Here is an 11283-nt window from a genome sequence, read left to right as displayed (position 1 = left end):
TTTACAATGAAAATGAATTGAATGGACACTGATTCGACTTAACAAGAATAACAATAATAAATGTTATGTTTTAGCTTTTAGATATTATATAAATATCATATATGTCTTGCTATTTACTTTATTTTTATATAATTCGAAACTTGACTTGGGTTCTAGTTAGTTTATTTTAGTAAAATCTTTTATTATCAAATATTCTGATTGAATCCTTGGTAACTTGATATGCACATGGTTGACTTAAAGTTGAAGGTCAGTTTTGGACTTGATCTCAGCTCATAATGAAATATTGATTATTTTTCATCTACAACCTTTTTTTTTTTTTTTTTTTTAAATAAAAAAAATTTGAGAAGACTTCTACGACTTTGTATTATATACTCCAGATGGCATACGCCATATAAGATAACAATTTTCTAAATTGAGGTCATTCTACGGTATTCCATATTTTTTGGGGTATTGTAGAACGATAGTAATTAGTATTTAGATTGTGGGATTGTGGAGTGACATATCCATTTTTTTTTTTTTTGGTATGGTACTTTACTTTGAAAAAATCAAGTACGGGATAAATTTTGATTTTCTTTTTTATTTCTTTTGTAAATTTTATATTATTAGGGGGATTATAAATATTTAAGATAGTAATTAGTATTTAGAGTAAGAAATGTGGAGTGATTTATCTTTATCAAATTTTTTCTTTTTGTATAGTATTTTACTTTCAAAAAATCAAGTACTGGATAATTTTTTTTTTCACTTTTTTTTTCTTTTGTAAAATTTATATTATTATGTGGATTATAAATATTTGAGATAATAATTAGTATTTAGAGTGTGGATTATGTAATGATTTATCTTTATCTTTTTTTTTTCCCTTCTTTTTCTATTTGTATGGTACTTTACTTTCAAGAAATAAAGTACTGTGTAAAATTTTTTTTTCACCTTTTTTTTTTTTCTTTTGTAAATTTTATATTATTAAGTGAATTATGAATATTTAAGGTAGTAATTAGTATTTAGAGTATGGACTGTGGAGTGATTTATTTATTTTTTTGGTATAGTACTTTATTTCCAAGAAATCAATTACTCGGTAATTTTTTTTTTCACTTTTTTTTCCCTAAATTTTATATTATTAAGTGGATTATAAATATTTAAGATAGTAATTAGTATTTAAAATGTGGACTGTGGACTATGGAGTAATTTATCTTTATATATTATTTTTTCTTTTCTTTTTGTATGGTACTTTATTTTCAAGAAATCAAATACTGAGTAATTTTTTTTTTCATTTTTGTGTGTGTGTAAATTTTATATTATTAAATGAATTACAAAATTTAAGATAGTAATTAGCATTTAGAGTGTGGATTGTGAATTGATTTATCTTTTTTTTTTTTTTTTTTCTTTTTGTATGATACTTTATTTTCAAGAAATCAAGTACTGGGTAATTTTTTTTACTTTTTTTTTTCTTTTGTGAATTATATATTATTAAGTGGATTATAAATATTTAAGATATTAATTAGTATATAGATTGTGGATTGTACAGTGATTTATCTTTTTTCTTTCTTTCTTTTTGTATGGTACTTTATTTCAAGAAATCAAGTACTAAGTAATTTTTTTTTTCTTTTGTAAATTTTATATTATTTTAAGTGGATTATAAGTATTTGAGATAGTAATTAGTATTTAGAGGGTGGATTGTGGAGTGATTTATCTTTATATATATTTTTTCTTTTTCTTTTCTTTTTCTTTTTGTATGATATTTTACTTTTAAGAAATCAAGTACTGGGTAATTTTTTTTTGGGACAGGCTCACCTCCCGTTCAATACCCTCCTATTTTCTCCATTTTTTAAATAGATGAAGGACACGTGTAAGTGAAGCAATCCAAAGGCTAAAAAAGAACCCACAAAGCAACTTACTCTCTCTCTGTCTTCCTCTCTCTAAAACTCCAGAATTGAGTATTTCTCAGTAAATTGTCTTGTTCCTTCCTTTATCTTCTACACAAAGATGGTAAAAATCCACAAATCAGTGCACAAATCTCCAGTATTACAGCAATTACTGAAAAAATCAACTATCTCCATTAGTCTCTCCGTCTAGCTCTATTTAGAGTTGAGCATCAAACGCTCCAAGATAAGACCTTACTTGAGAAGATCGGTGCTTGCCAAAGAAGAAAGGGCGAAATTCGGACATTGGATGAAATATTCCATGGGATCTCCAACAAGATCAGGGAAAGGAAATTGAACCCAAACCTTACCACTCAATCATAAATGGTTCCACAAGAACATCAAAGCAGGTAAATCCTAGTCTATAGTTGTTTTGGGTTTCAAGAAAATACAAAAGCTTGGCTTAAACTCACCTAAAAATGAAAAAAAAAAACATATATATATATATTTATGTATTCTTACAGATGAAGGGGTTCCGTTGTAAGTAATAATGCCCAGAAGCCTAAAAAACTGAATATAAGATTCAAACAAAAGGGAATTTGTATTTGTGTAGAAGATGAAGGAAGGAGCAAGTCACAAGTTAATGAGAAATAGAAACACCTTTAATGCTCAGTTCTGGAGTTCTAGAGAGAGTTGAGAGATAGAGAGAGACGAAGAGAGAATAATGGAGAGAGAATGAAAGAAAAGTTGCTTTGTGGGTTTTTTTTTTTTTTTTTTTTTTGGCCTTTGGATTGCTTCACTTACACGTGTCCTTCATCTATTTAAAAAATGGAGAAAACAGGAGGGTATTGAAGGGGAGGTGAGCCTGTTTTTTTTTTTGTAAATTTTATATTATTAAATGAATTACAAATATATAAGATAGTAATTAGTATTTAGAGTATGGATTGTGGAGCGATTTATTATTATTTTTTTTCTCATTTTCTTTTTGTATGGTACTTTATTTTCAAGAAATAAAGTACTAGGTAATTTTTTTTTTCACTTTTTTTTTCTTATGTAAATTTTATATTATAGTAGGTGGATTATAAGTGTAGGGATGATAGGTCCAGTAGTATATATTGGGCCGGGGGCCCGGTCTGAGGACGCCTAGTAGTCCGAGGATGGGTAAACGTTGTTATGGAGGTTGGCATTAATGAATAAAGAAAGGGGCTTGGTCGTGATGGTCCGAGAAGGTGGTCCGAGGAGGGATGCTTCCTTGGTTGAGCGAAGCAGAGGTTAGAAGGTGTGGTCTGCTGTCCAGAAGTAACGTTCTAGGAGGTTCTATTGATAAGGATATACATAATGAAAGCACAGGACAAAGGAAAGTTATGAAATATCTAAGAGAAAATTGTTACCACCGCATTGAATGCTCTATAGCTAACTCTCTGGCCGCATTAATGAGGAAGTGATACTTGAACAGTAATTTTCAGCCATACGGCTACTCCCAAAAACTTCAGGAATGTGCTGATGGATAAGGATCAATATCAGCAATCTAATCTACTCATGGAGGGTAGAGATGAAAAAAGGAAGATAGTATAAAATAGAAAGAAGACCCTGAAGGAAGGGGATCAGAGAATTAAGAGAAAAATATTGTAGCCACAAGAACTGTGCTTGTAATCAAATTCAAGAGATATATATTCAAGAACTGATCTCCTCGGATTGTGCCGAGGAAGATTTTCTTTTGATAAAACCAGTCTATCTTTACTTTATTGTCATTTGGATCCATTATAATTGTTATCCAACTCATTAGAGCCTAGTTTTCGAACCCACTCTCTAGAAATTCATTGTATTGGACTCTTTGGGCCTAGATCCTTTTTACCTTTTGGGCCTAGGAACCAAATTGCATCCTTACAATTGGCACCGTTTGTGGGGATTTCTTGTGTTGTAGTGAGATTAACATTCAATTATGGTAGGTTCAAGTCCGAATCGGGAAGTATCCATGGGGTCCTAACGTTAAGGTCATTTTCTCAATCTTGAGCGAAGAAGGGATTAGGAAGTTAGTGTGCATACCACCCATACTAGTAGTAGCCAGTCTCAAGGTGGGAGCCACGTCTCTTATGGGGAGAATACCAGAGTCATGCAACTAGAGATTGATCGTTGAAAAGGAGGTTGCGATACTAACGACGAAGACGGACTCCTTCCAATTCTGATTTTTCTTCTGATGATGATGGAGATGGTAACTACAGGCCTAAATCAAGGACTCCCCTCAGTGAGTCTTTCTCGTGTGATGAAGATAGCCATCGCAAGCGCAAAAATAATAGCTCATCTTGCAAAGGCTTGGGAAACGACGCTATGAGCAGAGCGTTAAACCAGATTTCCAGATCACCTTTCACACGCAGGATTGAAGGAGGAAGACTTCCTTGGCAGTTCACTCAGCCAATTTTCACCATGTACAATGGTCGAACACCCTGTAGAGCATGTGAACCACTTCAACCAGAGAATGGCTGTGCACTTTAAGAATGAGACCTTGATGTGCAAGGTATTCCCATCCAATTTGGGGCCTATGGCAATAAGGTGGTTTGATGGTGTGGGAGTTGGTTTTATTGATTCCTTTAAGGAATTCACTTGGGCATTTGAATCTCGCTTTATTACATGCAGTAGAGTTCCTTGGCCCTTAGATTCCTTGTTGTTTGTGACCATGCGAGAAGGGGAGACCCTGAAATTGTATTCAGACAGATACTGGGAGATGTTCAATGAGATAGATGGGGACTTTGATGACGTGGCCATAAGGACTTTTAAGGTCGGCCTACCTGCCGAGCATGATTTAAGAAAGTTGTTAACTAAGAAGCCCGTAAGGAGTGTGCGTCGGCTCATGGACCATATTGACGAGTATAAGCGAGTCGAGGAGGACTAATAGTAAGGGAAAAGAAAGGCGAAGGATATCTCTCAGGATAAGAGGGATTTCAGGTCGGACAGGTACAATAATAACCAGCCCCGGAGAGACTTTGCTTGGTAGTCTGGGTTTATTGCTACTCAGGTGGTCAGCACAGTGTTTCATGAGCCGATGCATCAGGTTTAAAAAAAAATTAAGAATGAGCCATACTTTAAATGGCCAAACAAGATGGGAGGAGACTCTATGAAGCGCAATCAAAGTCTCCATTGCCAATACCACCAAGAAAGAGGACACACCACAGAAGATTGTAGAACCTTGTGAAATCATCTGGAACAGCTGGTCAAGGAAAGGAGGTTAAAGCAATTTTTACTTTAGCCCAGTGGGCAAGGGGGCCAGTTAGGATTGGGACCTCGGGGAGATGCTTCTTCGAGAGTCCCTTTGGGCACGATTAATGTTATCTTTGCTGCTCTAGGGAGAACTGGCTCTCATCCCTCTAGGGTGATGTCTGTAGCTCGGTCACCTGCTGAGGACTCCAAATCTGAGCCGAAGAAGGCTAGGATAGAGATCCGACCAGCGTTGAGTTTCTCGGATGAGGACAAGATTGGCACCATACAGCCACATGATGATGCCTTAGTGGTCACCTTCAAGATGGGGGGAATGATGTGAAGAGGGTGTTGGTGGATCAGGGCAGGGTAGAAATTATGTACCCTGATTTGTACAAGGGGCTAAACTTGAAACTTGAGGATTTGATAGGTTATGATTCACCTCTGTTGGGCTTTTATGGGAATGTTGTTATTCCGAGGGGCTAGATTAGATTACCCATGTACGTAGGTTCAGAGGTGGACTTCATTGTAGTGGATGTTTATTCTCCCTACACTGCCATTGTAGCAAGACCTTGGTTTCATGCTTTGGAGGTTGTTTCTTCCACCCTCCACTTGAAAGTGAAATATTCGTCCGGAGATCAGATTGAGGAGCTGGTTGGGAGCCAGTTCATGGTTAGGCAGTGCTTGGTGGTTGCAATCATGCATCAGCCTGAAGTTGGGTCATCGACCTCTGCTGATAGGGGTTTATAGTAATCAAGGACTCCGATGGTACCCATGGATGAGACATTAGAAGTGGCGAAGTGTGAGGAGTTAGAGAAGATTGTTGTAGATGATGATTTGAAAAAGTTCTTTCAGGTCAGAGCTCAGCTGTCTCCTTGAGAGAAGAAAGAGCTGATAGTGTTTCATAAGAGGAATATTAACGTGTTCGCATGGAGTGCTTATGAAGCTTTTGGGGTGGATCCGAGCTTCATCTGCCATCATTTGAATGTCAATCCGTCCGTCATTCCCAAAAAGCAACCACCTCGGCGTTCATCTAAAGAGCATTCTGATGATGTCAAGGACGAGGTGATCAAACTTAAGCAGGCCGGGGCTATTAAAGAGGTGTTTTACCCCGAATGGATAGCCAATACTCTAGTGGTGAAGAAGAAGAATGGAAAGTGGTGAGTATGTGTAGACTTCATAGACTTGAACAAGGCCTGTCCAAAGGACCCTTTCCCCATGCCTCAGATAGATCAGGTAGTGGATGCAACTGTAGGCTATCCTCAGATGAGCTTTTTGAATGCCTTCCAGGGATACCATCAAATGCCACTAGCTTTGGGTGATTAGGAAAAGATAGCTTTTGTCACTCCTACTGGAAATTACCATTACAAGGTGATGCCATTTGAATTGAAAAATGCAGGGTCTACCTATCAGAGGATGATGTCCAGGATGTTTGAACCATAATTAGGCAAAAATATTGAGGTTTATATAGATGATATGGTGGTGAAGAGTAAGGTGCTATCCAAAAGTGTAGGAGACCTCAGCAGTATTTTTGGAATACTAAGGAGACACAAATTGTGCCTAAATGCTTCCAAATGCTCCTTCGGCGTGGGATCAGGAAATTTTTTAGGCTATATGGTCACTCATCGTGGAATTTAGGTCAACCCTGATCAGGTTAACGCAATTAATAGTTTACAGCCACCTCAGAATCCCAAAGAAGTCCAGAAATTAACATGAATGACTGCTGCCTTGAATCGGTTTATCTCTTGGTCTGCGGACAAGTGTAGTCCTTTCTTCTAGTTGTTGAATAAATGGAAGGGATTTGAATGGACCGAGAAGTGTGCCTTGGCCTTTTAGTAGTTTAAGGAATACCTTTCTCAGCTACCTGTTATATCCAGGCCCGAGGTGGATGAGGTCTTGTTTGCTTTCATTGTCGTGGCTTCCTATGCTGTAAGCTTGGTGCTGATACAAGTTGACAATGGCGTGCAGAGACCAGTTTACTATATGAGCAAGTCTTTGCATGAAGCAGAAGTTCATTATTTACCACTAGAGAAGGCTACTTTGGTAGTAGTACACGTTACACGTAAACTCCCTCATTACTTTCAATCCCACATAGTTGTTGTTTTAACCCAACTTCCACTTCGATCACTGCTTTAGAGTGCTGATTACACGAGAAGGATTGCCAAGTAGGGTACAATCCTAGGGGCTTTTGATATCAAGTGTATGCCTCGCACCTCTATTAAGGGCCAGGTCCTTGCAGATTTGGTGGCCAAATTTGCTGAACCCCCATTAGAAAAGGAGATAGAGAAGCAGGACATGGATGGAAAATCAGTTGACATGGTCTCCTTGCAAGAACCTTTATCTTGGAGGGTATACGTTGATGGTGTTGCGAATCAAAGAGGATCTGGAGTAGGGCTAGTTTTAATATCCCCAAAGAAGATTACTGTTGAAAAATCCTTAAGATTGGGTTTCTCAGTTACAAATAATGAGGCTGAATATGAGGCTCTATTGGTAGGGATGACCATGGTTCAGAAAATGGGAGGAAGAGTAGTGGAGATATTCTCAGACTCAAGGTTGGTGGTATGCCAAGTAAAGGGAGAGTTAAAGGCTAAGGATGTGAAAATGCAAGAATATTTAAATCAGGTTAGGCACTTACAATCAGGGTTTGAGTCTTTCAGCTTACTGTAAATCCCAAGGAGTGGAAACACACATGTTGATTCTCTGGCCACTCTTGCAACCTCTTCGACACAGGGCTTATCTCGGGTTATCATTGTTGAAGACTTGTGCAAACCTACTGAGATGAAGGGAAAGATGATCCATATTCATCAAATCAGAGTGAGACCTAGCTAGATGGACTTTATAGTGCTATTTCTTAAGGAGGATATCTTACCCGAGGGGAAGTTTGAGGCTAACAAAGTGCGAAGAAAGGCTTCTTGGTTTTGGCTGTCCGAGGACCAAAAGTTGTATAAACGCTCTTTTTCTGGGCTATATTTGTTATGCATACACCCTAAGGCATCAGAGCTACTCCTGAAGGAGTTACATGAAAGGATCTGTGGAAGCCACACAAGAAGCAGATCCTTATCTCACAGAGCTCTCACTCAGGGATATTGGTGGCCGAACATGTAAAAAGATGGCTACTAGTTGGCACGGATTACTTCACTAAGTGGGTTGAAACTGAACCATTGACAAATATCCGGGATGTGGATGCCAAGAGGTTTGTTTGGAAAAATATTGTCACCCAGTTTGGGATTCCTCATACCTTCATCTCAGATAATGGCCTTCAGTTTGATAACAAAGCTTTCAGAAGGTACTATTGTGACCTAGGCATTACAAATAGGTATTCCACCCCGGCTTATCCACAGGGGAATGGACAGGCCGAGGTTGTCAATAAAGTTATAGTGAATAGACTCAAGAAGAGATTTGACGATGCAAAGAGAAAATGGGTAGAAGAGTTGTCACACGTCTTTTGGACATATCAGACCACACCTTGTAGGTTAACAAGGGAGACCCCCTTCTCAATGACTTATGGAGCCGAAGCTGTGATTCCTTTGGAGACTGGATTCCCAACATTGAGGATGAGTTCTTTCATTTCGGACAACAATGATAGGCAATTAGAGAAGAGTTTAGATCTAATTGAAGAGCGAAGAGAAAATGTCATAGTTCAATTGGCGTATTATCAACATAAGCTCAAGTAAGGGCACGATGCCAACTTGAGGTTGAGGCCATTAGGACCTAGAGACTTGGTATTAAGAAAGGTTTTGGACACTGCAAAGAACCCAGCATGGGGAAAGTTAGGGCCTAACTGGAAAGGGTCATATCGCATCACCTCGGTGGTTGGAATAGGTGCATATTATCTCGAAGATCTAGATGAAAATGTAGTATCACGCCCTTGGAATGTAAATAACCTACGAATGTATTATTATTTATGAAAGTCTTTTCTGCCATATTTTTGTTCATTACATTATGCGTTATACTTCTTATTTGCCTAAGTATTAAACAGAACCTTAGTTATGCTTAGCTCATCGGACCACATACTTTGGGTAAATTAATATTTCATATCATTTTTTTAAGTGTTAAATAGAACCTTAGTTATGTCTGGCTCTTTGGACCACATACTTTGGGTAAATTAATATTTCATGTCATTTTTCTAAGTGTTAAACAGAATCTTAGTTATGTTTGGCTTCTGGGACCACATACTTTGGGTAAATTAATACTTTATATCATTTTTCTAAGTGTTAAACAAAACCTTAGTTATGCCTGACTCCTCGGACTACATGCTTTGGGTAAATTAATACCTCATGTCATTTTTCTAAGTGTTAAACAGAGCCTTAGTCATGTCTGGCTCCTCGGATCACATGCTTTAGGTAAATTAATACTTCATGTCATTTTTCTAAGTGTTAAACAAAATCTTCTCACATCCTTTAAGTTTCTGTTTCCTCTTAATTGTACACAGTTCTTTCAGGAATTTAACATAACGAGGTACTTGTTTAATGGCATCTAAAAGTGAAATATTTACCTCGCATCTACGAAAAGTCTCATATAAATCTTTATTTTGCTCATATTTTCTTGATTCAGCTAAAGCCTGAGGAAACGGAGATATTGGTTTATAATCAGAAAGAGGCGGAAACTTACGCTTAGGTACTTCATCATCATTGGGAACATTCTTGTCTGGAACGACATTTTGTTCCTTTTCATGCTTCAACGATGCAGGGGCTGCCTTTATTGGAATCTCAACCTCTTTACCACTTCTCAAAATGATTGCACTTGCATTTTATCTTGGATTTATTACCGTTTGAGAGGGTAATTTCCCTGAACTTTGTGCCTCTAGCCGACTAATTGTAGCTGCCATCTGGCCTAACTGATTATCCAAACTTTGAATATTGGCCCTTGCCTCTTGTTAAAATTGTTTCGTCTCTTATTGAAATTGCAAAGTATTAGTGGCAAGAGACTTAACAATATCTTCTAAAGACATACCAGAATTAGAAGTTTGGCCCGGTTGTTGTCAAGGGGGGTATGGCTGCTTATATTGCTGGCAAATTGGGTGGTTTTGAATCGTGGGCTGATTTACTTGTGGATTCCCATGGCTAAGATTGGGGTGATCCCTCCATCCCAGGTTATACGTGCTTGAATAGGGATCATACTTCCTTTGCGGTTGTCCAGGATCACTTGCTCAATGGGCTCCTCTTGAAGAGTTGGGCACATATCGGTTGGATATCCTACTACCGAACAAATCCCACAAGCCTTCACCGTTTGCATAATACCTACAGCCATTTAACGAACAAGAGAAGTTAGACTCGCAATTTGCTGTTCAAGGAAGGAAATATTTAACATGCTTAGATGGAGGGTTAAGCCTAGTGCCAAATTGTTGAGAATTGGCCGCCATATTTGCAATCAAGTTTCTCGCGGCCTCGGGAGTTTTATCCACCAAAGCTCCTTCACTAGCTGCATCAATCATGCTCCTATCAGTGGGTAGAAGGCCCTCATAGAAATACTGGATAAGTAGCTGCTCACTAATTTGATGATGGGGGTAGCTTGCACATAATTTCTTGAAACGCTCCCAATATTCATGTAGGGACTCTCCATTGTGCTGCCTTACACCACAAATTTCTTTTCAAATGTTGGCTGCCCTTGAAGTTGGGAAATATTTCTCCAAAAACAACCTCTTCATCTCGTTCCATGTTTTAATACTCCCGGAGGGTAGAAAATAGAGCCAATCCTTAGTCGAATCCTTCAAAGAAAACGGAAAGGCTCTTAATTTAATTTGATCTTCAGTCACCCCCGTGGGCTTCATACTCGTGCATACCACATGCAACTCCTTTAGATGCTTGTGAGGATCTTTACCTGCAAGGCCATGAAAAGTGGGCAAGAGATGTATTAGTCCAGATTTTAATTCAAAAGTAGTAGTAACATCTAAAGTAGGGAATGTTATGCATAAGGGTTGTTGATTCAAATCAGGGGCAGCAAGCTCTTTCAAAGTTTGATTTTCAGCCATGACTTCGTCCTCTTCTAAATCAAAATCGCTAGCAAACAGGGAATCAAGAGCTAGATTGTGCTCTTCAGAATTTTTCCTGGCTTCCCTCCTTAACTTGCGCAAAGTTCTCTCTATTTCTGGATCGTATTGCAAATCACCTTGATTAGAAGATTGAGTTACAGTCATAAACAATCAAGGAAACTTTAATAAACCATGAAAAAAAAACCAGGAAAAATCTAGAGTAATGAAAATAAATCAAAATTCTACGCTAAAACACAAAAAACGCCT

General features: G+C 37.8%; 1 protein-coding gene and 1 non-coding gene across 2 annotated transcripts; both read left to right on the top strand.

Moving 5' to 3' along the window:
- Positions 1-4284: 4284 nt before the first annotated feature.
- On the top strand, positions 4285-4743 carry LOC126696672 (uncharacterized). The gene has a single exon (XM_050393358.1). It carries the CDS (start codon positions 4285-4287, stop codon positions 4741-4743), a length of 459 nt encoding a protein of 152 aa, XP_050249315.1.
- A 5794-nt stretch (positions 4744-10537) lies between these two features.
- LOC126698006 (small nucleolar RNA R71) lies at positions 10538-10641 on the top strand. Its single transcript, XR_007646368.1, has one exon. It is a non-coding gene; the product is annotated as a small nucleolar RNA R71 (small nucleolar RNA).
- The last annotated feature ends 642 nt before the right edge of the window (positions 10642-11283 follow it).

The sequence above is a fragment of the Quercus robur genome, chromosome 8, assembly GCF_932294415.1.
Source record: "Quercus robur chromosome 8, dhQueRobu3.1, whole genome shotgun sequence".
NCBI classification, from domain to species: domain Eukaryota; kingdom Viridiplantae; phylum Streptophyta; class Magnoliopsida; order Fagales; family Fagaceae; genus Quercus; species Quercus robur.
This window is presented reverse-complemented; position numbering and strand designations above follow the sequence as displayed.

Coding starts and splice junctions, on each gene's coding strand:
- LOC126696672 (XM_050393358.1), top strand. CDS start 4,285: ATGGTCGAACACCCTGTAGAGCATGTGAACCACTTCAACCAGAGAATG.